This window comes from Myotis lucifugus, unplaced genomic scaffold (assembly GCF_000147115.1).
Source record: "Myotis lucifugus unplaced genomic scaffold, Myoluc2.0 scaffold_349, whole genome shotgun sequence".
In the NCBI taxonomy this organism is placed as follows: Eukaryota; Metazoa; Chordata; class Mammalia; order Chiroptera; family Vespertilionidae; genus Myotis; species Myotis lucifugus.
In genome coordinates this window covers 458800-481945 of record NW_005871397.1, presented here as the reverse complement: position 1 = coordinate 481945, position 23146 = coordinate 458800, and the positions used below count along the sequence as shown (strand labels likewise).

At 39.5% G+C, this 23146-nt stretch overlaps 1 protein-coding gene across 1 annotated transcript in view; it reads right to left on the bottom strand.

Moving 5' to 3' along the window:
• Window positions 1–3449: 3449 nt before the first annotated feature.
• NIPAL1 (NIPA like domain containing 1) overlaps window positions 3450–23146 on the bottom strand; it is a 28071-nt gene continuing 8374 nt past the window's right edge. Inside the window, exons 5-10 of the mRNA XM_014466635.2 lie at window positions 22785–23142; window positions 13221–13487; window positions 11398–11454; window positions 9149–9239; window positions 7500–7660; window positions 3450–6741 (exon numbers count right to left, since the gene is read on the bottom strand). Coding sequence (XP_014322121.1) covers window positions 6134–6741; window positions 7500–7660; window positions 9149–9239; window positions 11398–11454; window positions 13221–13487; window positions 22785–23142 — 1542 coding nt within the window. The 3' untranslated portion in view covers window positions 3450–6133. The remainder of the gene's footprint in view (window positions 6742–7499; window positions 7661–9148; window positions 9240–11397; window positions 11455–13220; window positions 13488–22784; window positions 23143–23146) is intronic.

Below are 23146 nucleotides of genomic sequence, written 5' to 3'. Positions count from 1 at the left end.
GCCTGGAATGTGGGTCCTCCTTTCCCCCACATTAACTCAATCAGGCAGCTTCCCTTTGCTGAGTACTGCAGGTCTCAGTTCTTGTTGAAAAGACAGACTGACCACATTACTTAAGTTTACACCCTGTAATCCTGAAAATAGACTCAAAACTGGTACCTTTGCTCTTTTTCTTCTGTGCATGCAAGATTATTCAGAAGGAATTTAGTCCAATAAATAAAACCCAATTCTACCCATAAGAACTTATTTTCTGTCTGTTTCCTCTAAGGCAGTGGTTCTCAACCTGGGGGTCACGACCCCTTTGGCGGTTGAGCGACCCTTTCATAGTGATCACCTAAGATCATCCTGCATATCAGATATTTACATTACAATTCATAACAGTAGCAACATTACAGTTATGAAGTAACAACAAAAATAATTTTATGATTGGGTCACAACATGAAGAACTGTATTTAAAGGGCCAGAAGGTTGAGAACCACTGCTCCAAGGCTTGTACATTATGACCCAGCCTCCCAGTTCCATGAGTCAAGGAGAAGAGAGATCCCTTTTATTCAAATACTAGAGGCCCAGTGCATGAAATTTGTGCACTGGGGGAGCAGGGGTTCTTCAGCCTGGCCTGAGCCCTCTTGCAGTCTGGGAGCCCTCGGGGGATGTCTGACTGATTGCTTAGGCCTGCTCCCCCTAGCTCTGACATCCTTAGCTCTGCCGGGGAGGCGGGAGAGGCTCCCGCCACCACAGCTACACTTGCCAGCCATGAGCCTGGCTTCTGGCTGAGCAGCGCTCCCCTGGTGGGAGCGCACTGACCCTCAGGGAGCAGCTCCTGCATTGAGCATCTGCCCCCTGGTGGTCAGTGCACATCATAGCAAGCGGTTGAGTAGCCTTAGCATATCATTAGCATATTATGCTTTGATTGGCTGAACGGATGACTGGATGACCAGACACTTAGCATATTAGGCTTTTATTATATAGGATATTTTACTTAAAACTCTTCTAGAAATATGCTGAAATGTTAACAGTAAAAACAAAGGCAAACTCTAATTGAGAGATGGAGACCTGAGCCAAAGGCTATTTTGCTCATTCCTGGTTGACGGAACAATCAACCTGGGCCTGAGGCTACGGGATATCTTTGAGTTTATTTTCTGAATGTTTGTTGGGTACAATTAACTCAAGGAGGAGTCACATATCACTACCCAGGATTTATTCTAGGGGAGAGCTAGAGGTTTTCTCAGTGGAAACTAAACAATCAGGACTCCGTATTTGGTTTCCATGGTCGGTGAGTCCCTGTGGAAGGCATTCAAGCTTTTGGGCCAGGATGAGTTGCATGCTGTTTACTGGTGGTCAGGAGTTACTGGCTGGATCATAGAAGGCAGAAAGTGGGAGGGGATTGTAGGAACATGGTACTCAGAGCATGTCTCCACTACTAACCCTGCCCATCTGCCTCCCCTTTCACCCCCCCCCCCCCCGCCCCAGTCAAGTAGTGGCTGGGGCTATACAGGATTGGGTGGGAGGGAGGTCCATGTGGTCTTAGGAGTACACCAGTGCAGAAAACTGGTGTGAGGCCTGTCTCCCGAGGGTTGGACAAGTTCCTGAGGCCAGTAGGTAGAGCTAGGCCTGCAAAGATTCCTACCCCCCTCAGCCCACCAGCCACAGGGAAGTTCTACATATAAAAACTAAAAAACGTCTTAGCCTGTTTAGCTCAGTGGATAGAGTGTCGGCCTGTGGACCGAAAGGTCCTGAGTTCCATTTGGGTCAAGGGCACGTACCTTGGTTGCAGGCTCCTCCCTGGCCTGGGCCCTGGTTGGGCTTGAGCAGGAGGCAACCAATCGATGTGCTTCTCTCACATGGATGTTTCTCTCTGTCTTTTTCCCTCTCTCTTTCACTCTCTCTAAAAACCAATGGAAAAATATCCTCAGTGAGAATTTAAAAAAATGAAAACTAAAATGCCTTCTAACTCAAAGGTTTTCGCCTACAATAATGATGTTTCTAGAGATTCAGTTTTCCCTCAAGAAGAAAGGACTTCATGATTTGTAACTGAAGTAGAAAAAGGGTTGCTTAGATAGTCAGCTCTCTCAAAAGACTGTGTGTGTGTGTGTGTGTGTGTGTGTGTGTGCAACCAAAGCTTTCAGTTGGGAAGAATATGTTGCTCGTTGTTATACAATTTAACACTCTTTGTAACTTAAGCTCACCTCGTGGCTTCCTGTACACTGCAGCCATGGTGCTGAAATGTTTGTCTATACAGACAACTTGCTGGCGAAAATCATTTTGTTCTAACTCTGCTGGGATAGATATGCTGTTTCCAAGCCCTCCTTAGATAGGCCTGCATTCCATGGATTGAGTAGTCTGGGGTGTTGGGACACTTGGATTTTGGTTCTCATTCTGGCCCTAGGTAACTATGTGATTTAGGGAATTGCATATTATTTATAAAATGGCAGGAAAGAGGGGACATGGGACACAGGCTAGAAACAGGCCTTTTCTACCCTAAACAATTCATTTCCATAGAAACAACTGAGGGACTTGTTCTCAAATATGAGTCCTAATCAAATCAGGGAGAATTGATCAAGTCATGGTGATGTGGTCTCTACATGAAACGAAGTTTTAGTAACACAGGAGCTAGAAGCAATTTGTGTAGGGTTTGTAAATGTAAACTTTGATGTAATGCAATACTACCAAATATTTTTATACTGCTTTCTTCGCCTTCTTATAAATCTCTGGACTGAGAGATTTCATTATACTGACTGCTTTGAGCTCCTATCTTATTCAATGAAATTACTGGAAGATCAGATAGTGTCTCCTACCTTTTGTTCCAGTGACGAGTCAGTTATATGGGAGATGGTTTGTGGAGAGCCATTTCTAAAAAACAGGTTTGAATTTCAAGGAAATTGACCAAAAAAAAATTAACCTAAGTGCAGATATTTTAAAATACCTTGAAACTTTCTTTTATAACCAACAACTAAATGGGGATAATTTTGCCATTACATAAACTTAACTTCAATAAACTAAAAACTGAACTGCAACAAGCATAATTCAACCACATTATTTTATTGAAAATGAAAAATATACAGAAATATTAATTTAAAATTTGTAAACTTTTAAAAATGAACAGTATTTATAAACATTTGAAAAATAGAAAACTGCATAACCACAGAGTTCATTCAAAATATCTAAGAACATTTCACATATATTCATATAAATTACTTTTCCACAAAGTTTGGTTGGAATGTGAAGATTGTAGTTAGTTCAATTTTATTAGTTTTATTAAGAAAAATAAAATATTTTTGTCGGAATCCTTTTGTATCGGTTTGTGTTGAGATAGTATAATGATGGAATTCATTTTCCCTTGAGTTACTTAAAAGGAGCTACTATGACACACATTGAGAAAAGATGAAGAATGTATGAAAACTGGCAACTAATGGTCCTTACCTATCTAGTAATAAGACTTAAGAATTAAGATGTTGATTCAAAGAGAACTAAATTTTATTAATTGTCTCATCTATCAGACATGATGTAGGATGCTTTCCATGTATTTAATTTAGTACCCTTAAAATAAAAGAAAGGTGTTAATTTTATGTTGCTAAAGCTAAACAGTTTTATGAATATTTTGCAATCTGAACTAAAAATAAAATCATTAACCATTAACCTAAGAATACAATTTACAAGACCAAAAATAAAATGAAAGTATTATGTTTACAGAATTAGGAAAAGCTTTCAATTTGGCTGTGTGAGGACAACTTTGTAATCCTTAACAACACAAGTGCAGATATTCACATAATAAACCTTCAGATATCATCGATATGAGATAAAGAAAGTATATATTTTAAATATATAGATATATGAAACTTCCAGTTAAGACTAACATGGTTAGTCTGAAAATGGGGATCCGGCTTTTTATTCCTCCTCAGACAATATATCCCTATTTGGAGAAATTTATTCTGAGTTTAAGGTTTGCAATAACATTTTAGTTTTTCAATGCATATTGAAGAAGCCCACCAGGGATTTTTAGAGTATGTGAAATATTTCATTGTTTCTCAACATATTTCAACTCGTTAAATTTTTTTCAGTCTTTCTCCCGGGCTTATATGTCAACACCAGTTTATTTTCTAACCCAGGGTACACATGGTTCTTGTGTTCCAAGAACCTTCAACCTGAACACAATACACCAAGGGCAAAGCTTTGTAACAGGTGACATTTAAGAAACATCTGACACTGAAATTCACAGCATCAGTGAATTTCCTCACCAAGAAGGATAAACCAATAAAGTTTTCAATAGAAAAAAAAAAGTAAAAGCATGTCTACATTTTTCAAACACTACCTTTTCCTACAAATTTGTGTTCATAGCTTATATATCTGATATACAATTACAGTGAAACAGCAGTCAACAGAGTAAACACATATTTGATCTGAGGTATCAACCCATGTATCTTCCATGGGTTATCAGTTTTCAGAAATTTAGAACACACTGAGTTGCACTCAACACTAAACTGCTGAAGAGATGATAACAGTACTTTAGGACTTGGCAGTCACCTCAGGTTGTCACTGTGAAATCAGTGATAGTTCAGTAGAACTGATAAAGTGCTAACATCAGTTTAACAGAATTCTGAATAACAGAATTGTCTATTATTACCCAGGGTAGACATGAGCTAGATTGCAAACAAACAACATCACAGACCTTTGATGTTAGAACAGATAAATCCAGTTCACCAGGAGGGTTTTTCTCTTTTGAATGCCACAGTTTTTTGGGGTTAGGATTTTTGTTTTGTTTTGAGAGAAGTAAGTTTAGAAGGCAGCTAATTTCTCCTTTTCTATTAAATCAACGAGTGATCAGAAATCTGTCCATAAACATTAAAGGCCACCAAAAGTGTTATTCCTGCTATGCACTTGGAGACAGGAACACTTTATGCAAGTTTCAATACAAAATTTTTTTTTCTGGCAGTAGTTCCTGAGGTCTTAATATTTTGTTTTCTAGGAAGCTAACTCCCCTTCTTATTCTTCCAAAACACTTATAGGTAAAATATATGGAAAACATGGTCAGCGTGAGAGTCAACAGAAAGAGACAATCTACCAATTATTGTGGTAGGTTATGTATATTTTCAAAAAGGTTTGTAACTAATTATAATTTCCTTAATAAGCTGGAAAGTGCTCAATTTCAAGAGGATGATTATTATAACTCATTCAGGTTTTTCACAAAGATTCTTCTAGTTGTTTCCAAATAGTTTGTGGAAAAACCAACCTTTGGGAATTAAACATTTGAGAAAAACTGAAGTGTATAATATCATCCTAAAATAATGTAGCAATTGCTTTACAAAAATCTTCATATCAGTAAGAAAAAAATGGTAAAATCAAGGAATAAAATGAATACAAGGATTTCCAAACTAAACTCACCTAGATGTCTCCAAAAACTCAATTTTGTCTTATGTTGTTCAGGTCTGAGTTAAAAGAACTCATGAACACAATCATTTGTGTTTCTTTTAGTAAAAAGAAAAAAAAGTGTTTCCTTTACTTAAGGTATAAATATTTCCCTCCTCCATTCTCCCCTTTTTACTTTGTAATAAACTTCTATGATATGTCAATAAATTACAATTACAATCCATAAGCTCTTCATGGACACATATTTCTTTGCATTCTAACACACCAGGAGCAGATTTCCAGAGCCGGCCTATTCTTCTCTTTAACACTCTACCCTTCAGCTACCATCTAGTTTAGCTAAATGAAGTTGGAAGGGAAGGGAAAGCCTCAGTGATCTCACTTCTCAGTTTCAATAATTTGAAACTATGACTCATCAGAGAGTGACTGATACTCTGCTTATCAGCACACAGTTAAGTTTATTAATTACTATGAAACCAAGACTAGCAGCCAATGAAATGAAGAACCACCTGGCCGGGCCAAATATACTGCGACCAGAAGGAAAGAGATTTCAAGTTTGCAGAAATGAGAAACAACAGAAGTCTTCTGGAGGATGATCAAAATCTTGATTTTTCAAAGATGATGGCCAAAAATGAAGGCATTTTTATTTGGCCTTACATCTAAATTATTAGTTAGGACCTTAAAAATGTCAGCTTTCCTAATAGTTCTGCAGGTATTCCTTCTCCTCTCCAAGTGTCTCTTCATGGTTCAAGCCCAGTGTTTGTAGAGACTTTGATCATTCACGAGTCCTGCTAAACAAGGTAATGTCATCCTCATATCCCGAGGTTGAACATTCTATATTCTCTAGTAAGACATACTTGTCTTCATTGCCATTCAGAGAGAGGGCTTCTTTCTGAGTGGATGTCAGGTCACTCCAGGTGATGTCTGTGTTTTTAAAAGCATGTAGAAGGAAGATGCCATTGATAATGGTGAAGAACCCACTCAGGGTCCCGATGATATCTCCAGCTCTCATGCCATACCATTCTTGGAACAAGATGGCGGAGCACATCACTACCATGGTCGTAAAGAACACATAGTAAATGGGAGTCACAAGAGATGTATTAAAGGTGTCTAGGGCCTTGTTGAGATAGTTAATCTGTGTCGTCACTGAAAGCACAAGCACAGCCAGCAAAACAAAGACCAGGGGGTTCTTATAAACTGGCTTCCATTCCAATAGTTCTTTAATGGCGATTCCCAGGCCCTTCACAGAAGAAACTGAAAATGCTCCAATCAACGAGCAGATTGAAATGTAGACTAATATGTTGGTCTGTCCTTTCTTGGGAGCCACGATCAAAATCAGCACCAAGGCGATCATGGTAATGATCACAGCAAAGGAAATGAATCCTGTGAGGAAGAGAAAAGAATTAGACTTCAGAAAATGCTCAGAGGATCATGTCTTTGTGAAGTCTTATTAGTCAGGAGTTTAGGAGCACAGGTGTTTTACAAAGAGAAGTGAGATTAAATGAAAACAACAACAACAAAAAACAACAACACTTGACTGCATAGCTCTTTATATTTTACAATGGACTTTCCCAAACATGTCATTTGAATCTCCCAGAAAATACTGTGAGGCATGGAAGATATTGGCTGATTGACTTTTTTAAAAAAATATATTTTATTGATTTTTTTGCAAAGAGGAAGGGAGAGGGATAGAGAGTTAGAAACATCGATGAGAGAGAAACATTGATCAGCTGCCTCCTGCACACTCCCTACTGGGGATGTGCCCACAACCAAGGTACATGCCCTTGACTGGAATCGAACCTGGGACCCTTCAGTCCACAGGCCGAGGCTCTATCCACTGAGCCAAACTGGTTAGGGCTGACTTTTTATTTTTAGAGGAGTGGCCAAATTTGGGTTGGCGCGTAAGTCTTTAGCCTCTCCTCTCCCCATGTCTTCATTTCATTGTGTAGAGGGAAAGCATGGACACAAAAGTAAGTTGTGTCATCTTTTCAGAAGACTTGGAATACACAGTGAAACTTAACTGTGTCTCTTAATGCACGACTTGGATTGTAGGAAGCCTATTACAATATTATTACAAATTCATTTGATGAAGAGAGAAAGTGGAGCAGAATTTGAGTGTTTCCTTTGGTTGAAGCACTGACCTGGGTCTCTCAATTTCATTTCCATTTCATGCAAAGAAGCGACTTCCTCTTCTTGTGGGGCATGGATAACCATCACAGTTGACCCCAATATACTTAATACGCAGCCTATTTTCCCATGAATGTTCAAGTGCTCATTTAAAAAATAGGAAGATAATATTGCACTGTTGGGAGAAGAAAAATAAATGACTCTTGTCCAATTACCTTTTGATTCCATAGCAGCTCAGAAGTCACACGGTGGCACAAGCCACTGTATCCCAATCAACTGATCTGAATGTGCTACGTGACACTGAAAACCCTGATTAGTTTTAAAACACAGAAATGATGGTCAATCGTCTCTGCTTAATTGCTTTTATATCTAAAGAGTAAAATAGACATTCTATACCCCTCTAAACTTCCCATGACCTTCTAAAAAGAGCCCACTCAATTCATTTTCAATTTTTTCCATCTTTTCCATCTTATTGGCATGATACACTTAGAATACACATGTTCATGAAAACGTTAAAGAAAGATATATGCTTAAAGATTTACTCTGCTCAGGACAGATATTTAGCTAGAACACATAAGTACAATCATATGGGATGTCAAAATATTGAAATATCTCCTTACCAGCTGCTCCTGCCTGATACTTTCACCTACCCAATGCTCCCACTACTTTGGTTGCCACGGTCTCAGGTAGTTCCAGGTTGGCATCACCATGGACACCAGACTGTGCCATCCTGCTTCTTCACCGGCAGGTATGCTGTGGCTCCTGCACACCAGCCTCCTTCCCCTGATGCCCTGGCATTCCCACCAGGGTATTACCAGTACCCATTTGCACACGAGACTGGTCAACTACCAGGTGTTTTCTAAGAGTCGCCCTGCTGTGGCCACTTGTGAGGTCTTCAGCCTCAGCAAAAACATAGCTGTCATTCACTGTATAGACAGTGTTCTAGTGCTTTATGTGTATTGACTCATTGAATTCTCAAAACAATCCTACAAAGAAGGTGGAAAGAAGTGAGTAGGCCTCGTCATAATCTTTCCACCAGAGGTTGATAATGAATGGAGATAAAAGGAAAAGAAAAACAAACAAAATAGTTGCTTAGCTACAAAATAAGAGTTCATGGGCTCATTGAACACATTCATTTGGGATCGTAAGAAAGACTAAGAAAGATTAGATCCACATTCTATGAACGGGAAATTTTTCCTGTTCCCAGTACTAAAAGAAACAAAGAGACCTCCAAACAGAAGTATCCAGTAGTAGATGCAAGACTTTTAGCCAGAGTTGAAATTTAACCCAAACACTATGCTTTTTAAAAGTCCTCTAATAGCAATGGTCATTAACCACTATGACAACAGAGAGGATTAAAAGGGCTGTGGCAATTTGTTCAGGTGAGAGAGAAAAAAAAATCTGCTTCGTTGAATCGTTGAAACATAACACACAATTCCTTTATGTGAGCATCAAACCAAGCTCACTCTCATAGGTTTTCTAAAAAACAGTAAGGCAATCTATTTCCTATTTCTCCTACAATTTATGGTGTAGTCTTCTCAAATTACTTTTGTGATTTCTGGATTTTGTTTTGTGATATGCTTAGCAATATGTTTCTTGTGGGGCTAAGCTTATCCTGGTTTTAAAATCCCTACAGAAGCCACACTCTTTCTGGCTCACGTACCTGATGAGAACACTCAGCGCGCCCAGTGGCGTGACCAGCGTGGCGGGTGCAAAAGCATAAGCTGCGAAGTTTGCAGCCTCCCCGGCTCCCACTGGAAAGCAAGCAGCAGCATTAACATACAAGATGGACTTCCTTGTCGGGAGAGAAAAACAAATGACAGATGCAAAGCTGTAGACTATGATCCCAAAGACACTGACACGTTGGACAAAAAGGAATAATTGACTCTTTTTAGGGGGGGAGGGGGAAGATTGGTAATAGGGATGCAGATAAACCATAATTACCTGGTGATACAAGCTCAACTAACACAGAAAGTGGTGATGGATACACATCGTAAAGGACTTTCAAGAAAGATTTTAGTTATTTCAGTAGCAGAAACATATATGGTCACTGATGAAATCTAGTAGAGGTGGCTTTGGAGTAAGCAGAGAATTATTCTGTTTGCTCAAGAATAACTACTGTTATGCAAATTAACAATAAAACAACTCCTAGAATTGGAATGCCCAGTAGAGATCTACTGCCTGGGCTGGGGACAACCAGACACGCCCACCACAGGCCCAGGTAGCCAGGCTTCTCTGAATTGCAGATGACCAACGAGAATGTAACACTATCTTAGTAGCTCAGGGAGATCCAAGCACCCGTTTTAAAGTCATCATAATGTGCTCCAGCAATCCCTTTTTTAGCTGGGGAACTCTAAACTTCCGTGAGCTAGTGTGATGCAAATAGCTTCTAGAGTGAGAGAAAACTCCTCTAAGAGCTGGGTCCTCCATTTGGGGCCAAATTATTCTCATGGGTCACAACTGAACACCTGAACACTTGACCACGGAATGTAGTATTTCACGCTGGCCAACTATGCAAAATAAACTTATTGTAGAGAAAGTTCTGGAACAGATGAAAGACACCAGCATACTTTTTCTTTTCTCCTCTGGCTGCTATGCCCCAGCCCCACGCCCCCAGCCAAAAGTACAGGAGTACTTAGCTTTAGGAAAACATCATAAGACAAACAGAAATAATTAGGAGACTCCTCTCATAAGAAAAGCAATGGCCGTTTTCTTAGAATATTAAGCTTTCTTGAATACTTTATATTTTTATCTTTATAGATGACTTTTCAAGAAGATAAAGGACTGTAGAAATTTATTTTTATTCATCATCTTTTTAGATTCTGCCATTTGTCAAAAGTATTCCAATTCTTTCTTATAATAGGATCTCACAGATACTGCAATAGTACAGGAAAATAAATGGAAGTTTTAAGGTTTCTGGCTACAGATGTAGATGACTAGCAACTGGTGTGAAACTACAATGTACGAGGTCCTTTCTTTGGAAGTCAGAGGTTCGGGATTTAAGAAAGTTCAGAGGCATTAGGAGGGAGGTAGAAATCTGCAGAGGGGCCTGAGGGAGGTAAATGCCTTCTATTTGGACATCACCTTGGCATTTAGAAAGAACTTTCAGATGCTACAGAGTCCCATTTAATCCTCAGAGCCCATTTAGGTGGAAGGGGAGTGCTGACAACCTCCATCTCTCCCTTTCATGATTTTCAACCTTTTCATCTCATGGCACACATAGACTAATGGCTAAAATTCTTCAGTACACCAAAACATATATTTTTTTGCCCATCTGACAGAGAAAATAGGTATAATTTTGATTCATTCACACCAAATGGCTATTGTTGGGTTGGCTGTTGTCATTTTATTTATTTGACAATCTAAGGGAAAAGAGGTCAGTGCCCCTGACTAAATAGTCAGGTATTGCATGTTTTAAAAATTCTAGCGGCACACACCAGGTGAAAATCACTGCTCTGTTTAGTTGCCAAGCAGTCAGAGGGGACTTGAATTTATCCCTGTTTTGGTCCTGGCCAGGAAAATGTACCCATTCCTTAGAAAATATGTAGTTAGACTAGTCCCAAATTTTAATTCAGTGCTGGGAAAATGTGGGGGGAAAGCATTTTCTTCAATTATTATGGAGAACAGAATAAGAAAAAGAGAAGTCCATGATAAAATATAACACTTTACATGTTAACTTTTCCCTTTGCATTCCAAGATAGTATTGAGAACATGGAGTGGGGAAGAAGGGTAAAAATAAATTTTAAATAAATATGACTTATTTTATATATAAGGCAATATGTTATACTTGCAAAAGTTGCTAGACTTAAATGCCATCCTTGCCAGGCAGTTAAATCAATCAATTTTAAATAATTCCATGTAATCTATTTATCATTTTGCAAGCAAACACTATTCTCAGCATTAAGGACTTACTTGAGAGTAATCCTGCCCACCAGAGCCATTCCTTGAGGTAGGAATGTCCACCTTGACCTAGGAAAATAATAAAAATGAAAAGTAAGTTCTTTTTTAAAATACATTTTAAAAATACATTTTAAAAATATTTTTATTGATTTCAGAAAGGGAGAGGGAGAAATAGAAACAACAATGATGAGAGAGAATCATTGTTCAGCACAACCCTTTTTGGGGATAGAGCCTGCATGTGCCTGACCAGGAATCGAACCGTGACCTCCTGGTTCATAGGTTAATGCTCAACCACTGAGCCACACTGGCTGGGCAAAATTAAGTTCAAACATGAAGGAAGGTTTGGAGAATTGACTTCTAGCTACTGGAATATGGTTGGAAAAGGCAAGATTAAAGCTATATCAGTATACTTAGTCTTTTAGCCTATTTACGTGGCCATTTCCAAAGATCCTCTAACACTTTCTAGTATTATATTTTGCAATATTTTACCCAAGTCATTTTCTTTCTAGTTTAGGTGTTTAGTTATAGGTGTTGCCATATAGATTTTTTTTTCAATACAGATCCTCTCTTCCTTTATATAGAATAGTTTCTTCTTTTATCTCTATGCTAAAAAGGCCTTTTATTTTTTTTAATTTAACTCTAAACTATGTATTATTTATTTTGATGAATGGTATAGAGTAGGACTTTTATATTTTCTTCCTCTAATTTTTGCCACTTGTCTCAATACTTTTGATTGAATAAGACATCCTTTCTCCAGTAGCTCAAAATGCCACTTTAAAAAAATCATACATTAAATTGTTGAATGTACTTGGGTCCCCTTAGACATTTTTAATTATCTTTTATTGTGTTGTCTTTTTAAATTAAGATAGCACTATCGCATGTTCTATTTTCTGGTGGTGTAAATCTCCCCTCAGTAGTACTCTTTTATAAACTTGCTTGCACAATTTATAGTTATTTATTTTTCCATATGAACCTTAGAATAATATTTAGCTCTGTTATAATATTATTCTTGATAAGAATGAATGCGAAATTCATGGTTAATGAAGGATAGTCAAGCAGAACTATTTAGCATGTTAAATGTCAGTATTAACAGCAACCTAATTCTATGGCTATCCATTTGATTTAACAAATATTTATTGGGTGGCAAACACTATGCTAGGGAAGGCTCCTGTTCTTGTGAATCTACTATTAATAAATAAGTAAACCATTGACAAGTAAACAAACAATAAACGTAAAAGGACAAGTTATTCTAGGTACAATGAAGGAAACCATTAGTGCAAGGACAGAGCATGCTGGTGTGGGAGACCTGTCCAGAGAGAATGGCCAAGGAAGGCCCTTCTGGGGTGATGGTATTTAAGCTGAGATCTCAAGGAGGAGTCAGGCAAATGAAGGGCTGGGAGAAAAGAGCTCCAGGCCGAGGGGAAAGACTTGAGGTGGGAAAGAACTTGGTATATTCCAGGAACCAGAGAAAAGTAGGTGACTGGGAGGGTAGTGGAAGATGAAGCTGGGGAGGTAGCAAGGACCAATTCATGCAGGAGGTCAGAGTCTGTGGGAAGATGTTAGATTGTATCCCGAGCGCAGGATCTGACTTTGACCCTGAGCCTGCAGAATAAAGCTATGAAAAGAAGAACCTGTACTACACTCCAAACCTCTAGAAACAAGAATTTTAGACTTTCCCTAAAGGAGACACAGCTGGTTCAATCCTGGAAACTGCTGAGAAAAGAACTGCTACCAATGTAGATAGCTACAATAAATAGACAGGAGCATGATGATCTTAAAATAGGGTTATTTCTGCAGTTAGCAACTTGAATTCGTTAGTTGCATCCGTTTCTTACCAGCTCTAGTAACGCCCTTGTTGGCCAGTTGCAAGAGGCCCTTCTTTTTCAATATGAAGCTGGAGCCAATAAAAATACTGGAACTTACAGCCAGGCCCAGGCCCACATAAAGACTGTATTTGTTTTCTACATTTGCAGAAATGCTCAAGTTGGTTAGGCTGGAATTCAGGTCCCTGTAGAGGACAGGAGAAGCCAGCAGCTGTGACACATTTGTGATCTCACACCAAGCCTGGGAGGAGTTTGGACAGACCAAAGACAGCACGTAGCCTGGAAAAAAAGGAAAGAAGAAAATGTCAACAAACAATAGGGTGATGCATTCATGTTTACTCCCCTTCTGCAAGAAAGAGAAACTTGAGTGGACAGCACTGAAACTCCATTTTCTATTGCACGAAGGGAAGTGCCCAGCAGATGGTGCACATGCTTGATTTGGCTGACATAGGTCCTTAAAAAATGTTTAAATTTGTTTAGTTTTTATTACTTAAATATGAGAGATTGTGCATCAAAGTCTGGGATCCTCTTATAAATTGGAAACTTTTGGCAATAGTTGGTTCTTTGTTCTAGAAAAACAGTAACCTGCTCCAGCAGCAGGAAGCTGCTTAGATCTGGCTTGCGCTCAGAAATTCATCACAGTTCCCAACCCCCCCGCCCCCCCCACCCCCCCACATCCACTTCTCTCCTTCACAGTGTCAGTCCGTCTCCTGGAAAGCAGTGTCTGTGACACCTGAATGTCGGGAAAGGGAACAGCAACCCATTGGGCCAGAAATCACCACCTTACAAGAATTTAACGCATTTGGTGGGGTATGAATTATGCACTTCGAAAAATGTGTTTAAAAATGGGTTCCATTTTCTGTACCACATTCCCTGAAGGGAATGATTTTTCAGGCCCACTAACCCACCTTCGCCTAAATAAAATAGAACCTGAGAGAAAAATGAGTTCACCATCATTAGGCTTTATTTTAGAACTAGAGGCCAGGTGCAAAAAATTCGTTTACTGGGAAGAGGGTGGGGGAGTTGTCTCTCAGCCTGGCCAGTGCCCTCTCACAATCTGGGACCCCTCCAGGGATGTCTGACTGCTGATTTAGGCCCGATCCACAGGGATCAAACCTAAACTGGCAGTCAGACATCCCTCTCGCAATCCAGGACCGCTCGCCCCTAACCACTTGCCTGCCTGCCTGCCTGCTCACCCATAACCGCTGGCCTGCCTGCTCAGTGTGCATCATAGCAACCGGTCATTCTGCCTTAACGGTCACTTCAGCTTTTTTTTTTTAATATATATTTTATTGATTTTTTCACAGAGAGGAAGGGAGAGGGATAGAGAGTTGGAAATATCGATGAGAGAGAAACATCGATCAGCTGCCTCCTGCACACCTCCTACTGGGGATGTTGCCCGCAACCAAGGTACATGCCCTTGACCGGAATCGAACCTGGGATCTTTCAGTCCACAGGCTGACGCTCTATCCACTGAACCAAACCGGTTAGGGCTTGCTTCGGCTTTTATATATATAGATGGGATTCAAATAAGCATGTAAAGTTACTGAACACAACCCATTATTATTGAAAGGAGTTTTTAGGGGTAAAATAGTCAGGTTTAGGGAGTCTTAGGAATTAAGGGGCCCATGGGGGAGGGAGGCACAGTTGGTTGGGAACTTGAAGCTGGCAAAAGGCATAAATTCACAAAGAACAGAAGGCACCACAGAATAAGGGGAAAGGAAGACACCCATTCACAGAAGATAAGGGGAAAACCACAGGGAATAGAGAAACAAAAGGGAGAAAGAGGAAAACAGATTTTCATAGGGTATAGAGAATTCTACCACTGAAGCGGGGAGAGAGAAAGAGGGTCCCCATGTAGGGTTTGAGCTTTGAAGCTGCTATAGTGACCAATAAGAAGGGAGCATCAAAAGACAAAGAACTGCAGCCTTTATAAGCCTTAGGAACAAAGGACTCAGTGGACTACTCCTTTTGGGACCCCTTCACCACGTGGGAGTCTGTACTTGTTCCCAATCAATTTCCACCTTTTGTCCGTGGCTTCACTCTTCGAATCCACCTGCACAAGAACCCAGGAAAGATACCACCTTTGCTTGCTGCCCAGAAAATATGATGATACTACAGCCAATCTTCTTCACTTGGGAATTCACATCTGGGGTTTCTATTTGAAGAAATGATCTTTTGCAACTCCGCCTTTGTGATGTGTTCTTTTCTTTTGCTTGGGGTGTGCAGGGGGAATGGAGTATGTTTCTGTAGTCCATGTATATGAGCAGTATCACCCTGGTATGATGTGCATATTAAAATTCACATCTTTCCATTAAAAAAAACCAAAACAAAACAAAAAACACACCACGTGTTCCAGTTTGGCTTCCGCATTTCATTATATAAGTACCTTGGAATTTTAAGGCTAAACACTAAAACACCAAATGGAAACATTTTACACTATATTGCAAACTTTTTGTAATCTGTTCTCTACTTGAAAAGCTGTCAACAGGTGACATCGTGATTAGATTTTTTTTACTGTCTTCTCAACTTTTTTTTTCATTATAAAGCCACATTTTCTCATTTTGAATTATCCTAAATAGAAAAGGGCAAAGAAAAATTAATCAAGTAACAAGTTTAGAATTGAATAAAAAAAAATCAGTTTTACATCTCAAAAATCTTAAGAATGCATAACAAACTAAAACAAAACAACCAAATCAGTTTGATCAAATGATGTCTTACCAACAAAACTTTAATAATTGGATGGATGCCTCCCTGTCAAACATTATGAAGACATCTGAATTTTACTACATATAAAGTTATGAAGCAACCAAAAAGTTCAGGTCAAGAAAAAGGTAAAAAAAAATGTGAATTTAAGCTTTCCATGATTATTATTTCATTTATCTCTGCAACTTGAAGATGAATCAACTTTGATTCAGAGATAGAGGATAAATTCTGAGACAAAACTTATATTCTGAGGAAAATTGTATTACTTCAAGGATATTCTATATTATTGACAAATTTTCAGTCAGGTTGTCTTACTAAGAACTGCAGTAAATTTTCAGACAAACTAGACCTGTTCTGGGCACTGTTCATTTCATTTAAACCTCAAGAATGGAAAGTCATTTTAATAGTAAGAATTTCAATTGGTTTAATTCATGAGAAAACATGTGATTGACTTTCCAGTAGATTCCATGGCTACATTAATGTCACTTACTGTGCAGTAACATAACCATTCCAAAACTTCATCTCTGAAAACAGTGTGGGTGGACCTCATTCCAGTGAAACAATATTCTTTTTAAGCTGTTGACACAGCAAAATGTTCCCAACATTTTAGGGGGTGTGGGGGCAGAGGGTGATAAGGGACAGCAAATAATCTTTGTTGCATTTTGTAAGTTCTCATTGTAAGTGGCAGACATTAATGCTGCATGTTTTATGGCAGGCCAAATAATAAAAATCTTGTCTAGTTACTGACCTTAGAACTTATTTTATGTTTTGGGTGTATGTTAAGGAGAGAGCCTGCAGCAGATGTGACTGAAGGAGGGAGTGAGGGAGGGGATGGTGAGTTGGTGGGTGTGGAGTGGAGAGCAGCAGGGGCGAGGAGGGTGAAACAGGATGTGTGGGCAGGGACTTTGGAGTGTTCCAGAGGAATCAGAAAAATCTCCAAATCAGAATTGGATTTTAAAGATTTGTGTGAGCAAAGTAATTATATGGGGAATTTAATCCAAATTTTATTAGACATAGAAAGAAAATTTATTACATTCATTATTTTTCATTTTAATAGACACTGCCAATAACCCTGTAAAGTGATTGTACCAACTTATACTCCTGCCAGCAGGGAGCATACATTAGTTCTTTGATGTTGTTATTACTTGGTTTTCTAAATATTAACTAATATTTAGAAAATATGGGTCAGTTATAAAGAAAACAATTCAATAGACACTAATGAATCAACCACCCAATTTAAGAAATAAAACAGTACCCCTCAGAGGTAACGACCATCCTGATTCTCCTTTGCTTAAAAAGTTTTCCCTGTGTGATTATATCTTCAAACAATAAATTTAGTTTTGCCTGTTTTTGCACATTTAAAATATAATCATTCTGTATTCTCTGGTGACCTGCTTGTTTTTGAGATTTATTGATGTAGATGCGTATGGCTGTAGGGTTCCACCCCACCCCCCACTGTTCTATAGGATCCCACTGTATGACTATCTCACAATTAATTGTTGTTTTATTGTTGGTGAACATTTGGGTAATTTGCACTGTTTTTGATTTTACAAACAGTATTGATAATTTCTCAACTATGTTGAAACATATGTACTTGATATATGACAATTGTTGATGCTACAAAAATAGCAGTTTCATATGGTTCAACTTAATATATATCTTCTATGTATAGGTGTGAGAGTTTACTCACACACACACAATTTAATAATTTAAAAACAATATTACATTTCCTCTAGGAATATATGCCTTTTCCCTTAAGCTCTATTACTATCTGTAATTATGGGCAAGTTGAGTAATCAATCACTCTTAGCTTCAGTTTCCTTATCTCTAAAATAAGGGCATTTGACTTGATTCTGAAGATGCCTTCTATAATCTGGTGGTTTGATCATAAGCTATCTTTGTTCCCAGAATAATTTATTGATGATCCTGGTAGCTCATAAATGTTGCCAATGGACCAGCTCTAAACTCACAGGCACTTTTAGTTGGAAGGCATTTTAAAGAAACAGATGCCAGGATATTAAGTGACTTGCCAAAGTCGTGTAACTGCCCAAACCAAGACCAAGTAGCTATAGCTAATGTTGAGAGAGAGAGAGAGAGAGAGAGAGAGAGAGAGAGAGAGAGAGAGATCAGTGCAGCACCAATTTCGAGCCAGAGGGGAACAGAAGCTATGCTGGACTCATGTACTGCAGCTCTGGGTCCTGGCCTTCCTCCTGGACTGGTGGGGACAAGTGTGTGCCTGTGGCCCCAGAGGCTGTACTTCTGCATCGAGATGGAGCTGAGCCACCTGGTCATGGGTGAGACATCGGGCATGGTGTGCCTGAGGGCAGTTCTTTGTTTTCCCTCAAGTATATCTTGCCACTGTACCTCAAGTCCTCCTATGTGTGCGTTCCTGAAATGCATTTTCTGTAATACAGTGGAATGATCCTAGTTCCTCTGGCAATACCACAAGAAGGAGACAAATCCAGGTGGACATGTAGCCTGATGCAGAGACACCCAGGGAACCCAGTCGACATTAGTCAGCTATCAGCTTAACTGCAGACACATAAGCACGAATATACAGGGTGAGGCAAAGCAGATTTACAGTTGTGAGTATGGGAAACAGAGTGTATTATTGTATTATTATTTATTAATGATTGTACTGTTTTCCATACAAACAACTGTAAACCTACTTTTGCCCCACCCTGTATGATTGTTATTTTAGCCACTGAGTTTTGGGTTGTGTGTTATGTAGCAATAGCTGACTGATACACCTACCTATTCCTATTAGCAAAGTAAAGAATGAATGTGTCCCTAAATTTATTCTGCAGATCACATTTTTATTGAGTGTCTATTATCTGTCAGGCATTTTCTAGAAGCTGGGGATACAACAGTGAACAAAAGAACATTCCTACTCTCTTATAGTCATTCTAATGAGGGGAAAATAAGATAGACAAATGAACTAATAACTACATAATATGCTGAGTGCCATGGACAGTGGTAAAAGCAGCATAAAGACATACTTTTTAAAAAAACAACATTAAATGTAAAACCTCTCTGCTAAGTATAAATGCAAAAATCTTGAGGGGGCAGTTTGCTTGCGGGTGGGGGGCGGGGCTGCAATCCGACAGGCTGGCTGGGCTGAGTGATCAGGTTGAAGGATAGCAGAGGACAAGATCAGGTGAAAAGAGCCTTTACACAAGTAGGTCCGATGTTGTCATTTCTGCTTCCCAAATTCTACAATGGCTTCCCTCCTCATTCAGAAAAAATATCCAAAAGTCCCACCACAGTTTACAAGGGTCTACAGAATCCTGCCTCCAGCTACCTCTGCAACCTCATTCCCTACTATTGTTTTTTTTTTCTCTGTTCCTTTCTTAGGCTAAGTTTCTTCTCACCTTAAAACTTTTAAGTAACCCTTACTTAGCCTGAGTAGTGAAGTAGTAGCTGGCTGATGAGGAGCTACTTCCTCAGAGAGACCTTCTCGCTCTTCCCAATCTAAAGGAACGTCTCAGTCAAGTTCCATCATATCACCCTACTTAATCCTGCCAAACTTCTCACAGTTCAATTATGGTTTTATACAGAACAGTATTGTATATCCATAAAGCTTTTCCATGAATTCATTCAACAAAATAGTTGTTGAACACCTACCACACAAACATATGTTAGGTATTCATTTATTCAACACTTAGTGAATTCTTACTGAGTACTTCCTGTGTGCCGTGCCCTGTTCTAGGAACCTGCGAGATAGTGATCAACAAGGTAGGTAAACAGGTTTCTGTTCTCACAGAGCTGATGATTTTAGTGAGAGAACAGAGGAACAGGAGTAAGGGGAGCAGAATAGAATGAGTAATAATTTTGAGTAAATTCGGAAATCATTCATAGTAGACTACATATCAACTCTGTTAGGATGAGGAAGAAGCCCATTATTTCAATTAACCAAAATAAAATTGAAAAAATACTATTGATTTTTTTTTAAGTTAAAAACCTGTATCTTCCCACCATCAGTGTGTTTGGAAGCCAAGAAGTCCAATAATTTACTATCAGATTTCCTACATAAACTGTTGTTTTCACTTTACAATCTGTATATTACTAAAGTCACTAAACTGTTAAGATAAAATTCCCATAAAGTTAATAAATGATTAATGAATGAAGATGCAGGAAAAGAACCCAAGGACTAATATTGCAATAAGGATGCATTTATATCAAGGTTTTTAAACCTTGATACAGTTCATATTAAATATTAAATTCAGCAATTAATAGTATATTGTTTTCTGAACAAACTTTAGTGGGAAATTTTTACTACCTTTAAGCACTTTTAAATTTCACCACTTAGAAAATCTCTGGAAGGCTGGGAAAACAACTTGTGCAAAAATTTAAACTTTAGTAAAAATCAACATATAAGCCACTATATTTTACACCGAAAATACAGCTTGTCCTGATAATACAAATTGTGTTCATTTGGTGGAATTTTGAGACATGTTTACAATATGGATGTTTTTAAAGAGTAAAATCTCAGAATCATTATACTGTATACCATTGAACCAAGAGGCCAGAGAATGGAGATGGGCTCCTACAGAAAAAATAAAGGCCCCAATAATTTTGTGCTTAGTTTGATCACTAATTATGAAACCTTATTCAATTCTCTGGGCCTTGGTTTCTGTATCTGCAAAAGGATATAATGGTTACCTAATAAAACTCACAGAATTGAACATGTGTGAGGGCAAACTGGTATATTTTTACGTTGACCTGTTTTGAAAATTTAAGATTCTATACATGGAAAAAAACAGATTAAATACATGAAAGTGGGACACAACGCTCATCAGTACATGAGAAATACAGCCAGTTCTTAAAGAAATGCACAGTTCCTGAATCTTCTCCTCTCAAAACCACGAAGACAGGCTGCACCAATTCTAAAACCACCTGTCATTTGTCACTCTTCTGGTTGGCTGCACCCTGGGAAGGTGGCTCACTCAAAGAAAACTTGGAAAACCACTGGGTCCCTCTCCATCTCCAATCCTCCCCACCGCCAAACCAGGTCAGAGTTCTCAGGAAGGTGCCTTGGTGTCCCCTGGCACACAGTCTTCATGCAGTTGGTGCTTCACAGGTGATGGGTGTATTTCTTACATTCTATTTTCATCATGTCATACTTTCAGGTTCATAAAGCTCTATTGGAGTCGAATTAAAACATGTAAGATAGGTGACATAATGTAAACATCCTGAATTAAAAAAATAACCTTCATGTGTGTTTAAATTTAACTTTTTGAGATAATTTTGGATTAGAAGGCCTTCTAAAGCATAGTGTTCAAAGTAAAAACCACACTATGGGGTTCCCTCTTTCTGCAGGGAAGTACAACCGGAATGCTCTATCCTCAGGTCTTATGATGGACTCCTTGTCATTTGGGTCTCCGTGCATATGTTTCTTTCTCTAAGGAGTCTTCCCTGTGTACCCGGTCTGAACATCCCAAGTTTCTCATTACATTATCCATGACACTCACCACTCTTGTCCTTTTTTAGTCATTGGTTTCTTGCATATTATCTGTCAAATAGACAGTTAGCTGCATGGGAGCAGGGACCTGGCCCTAATGTCTAGATCAGACTCTCTTGCAAATTCCTCTGTACTAGCCCTAGGCAGATGCCTGGTACATGGGACTTGTTAAAATTGAGACCTTACTCCATGTCAGGCTCCCTATGTAATCCCACCTGCTTCTAAGCCTCACAACTGTAAACTGTAGGAATTATTCCCAATTTTTAGACCAGTGATTCCCAAAGTGGGCGCTACCGCCCCCTGGTGGGCGCTGCAGCGATCCAGGGGGGCGGTGATGGCCACAGGTGCATTTGTTTTAACTTTTTTTGTATTACCTTTCTATTCTGAGTTCAATAAATAGTTTCATAATTTCAAACTTCAATGTTTCTAATTTACACCTTTCTTTACTATATTTTACGGAAAAGGTAGAAACATTAATACATATATCTTTCTGTTTAATTGCTATTAAAATTTTAAAAAAATTAATTTCCAGGGGGCGCTGAGTAATATTTTTTTCTGGAAAGGGGGCGGTAGGCCAAATAAGTTTGGGAACCACTGTTTTAGACGAAGAAAGATTCAAGGAGGCTGAAATCATAGCTGAAAAGACAGTCTGATGCTCAAGTCTAACCCCCTTCCCACCACTACTGACAATGTGGATTCCAAATCTTTCCCTCCTGTCTCCCACACACTAATTACCACAATTAACCACAGGGATGAAGCACTGAGCTTAAATATTTCTTCTTGGAACTAAATGTATTAGCAAAGCAGGGAAAACATCAGGAAGTTCAAACAAGCTGGTGGAGCCCACACACCCTCCTCACAGATCCTTGGGTAAACAAGGGTGGATGGGTTAGTAGCAATTTAACTTACTGGCTTAGGAATTATTTTGACAAAGGTCACACAACCTGACTATCTAGGAAATCTACATCCAGCTGCCTTAGTAACCACTTCCAAAATCTCAGCTTTTGAAGAGTTTGTGAACGGTTCAGGCATTTTCTCTTTCTTTGTGTCCCTTTTCTCTCTCTCGCCATAGTTTTGACTTTTGACTAGTTCGCTGCCTTAAAAGCAAACAACAACAAACCTCTCCAAATCCAGGAATAAGCTGGAGGGACCAAGAGGAGAGAAAACCGGGGAAGGTGCCAGCAACTTTGGGAAAGATGGGAAAGGCATATAGCTCTTGTCAGGCCCTTCACTGTCCTCTCTGCCTATTTACATTCTCATCAGATAAATTACAAGTTGCCTACCGTCTCAATTTCCAGCTGATACACACTCTTCCCGTCGCACCCACCCCCACCACCCCCAATTTCCGGCCCGGTTCGGGGCTGTGACGTGCCCTGTGACTGCAGACAGCCTGCGGGTGTTGTCAATACCTGGGCGCGGGCAGGGGCTGAAACCCCAGCCCAGCGAGCAGTACGAAACCGACTCATGACTGTGCCCAGTTCTCCTCTCCTCCCGGTTGGGCTCTCGCTTCAAGCAGCCCAAGAAGTGACTGCACAACGAGTCAGACGAGACAAGTGGGACCGGGGACTTCTCATCTGGAAGTGAGAGATGTGGGCGGCCCAGGCGGGTCCCGGCGCTCCCCCCGCGGTCCGGGGCGCCTGACCTTTCGCAGCCACGGAGGGCGCAGCACGGACTCCGGTCCGGGCACGCCCTCTGGCCACTGGATGACGGCGACAGAGGACTCTGGAAGTGAGTCAGAGTGGCTGCAGGCGTCTTTCTCAGATGAGACTAG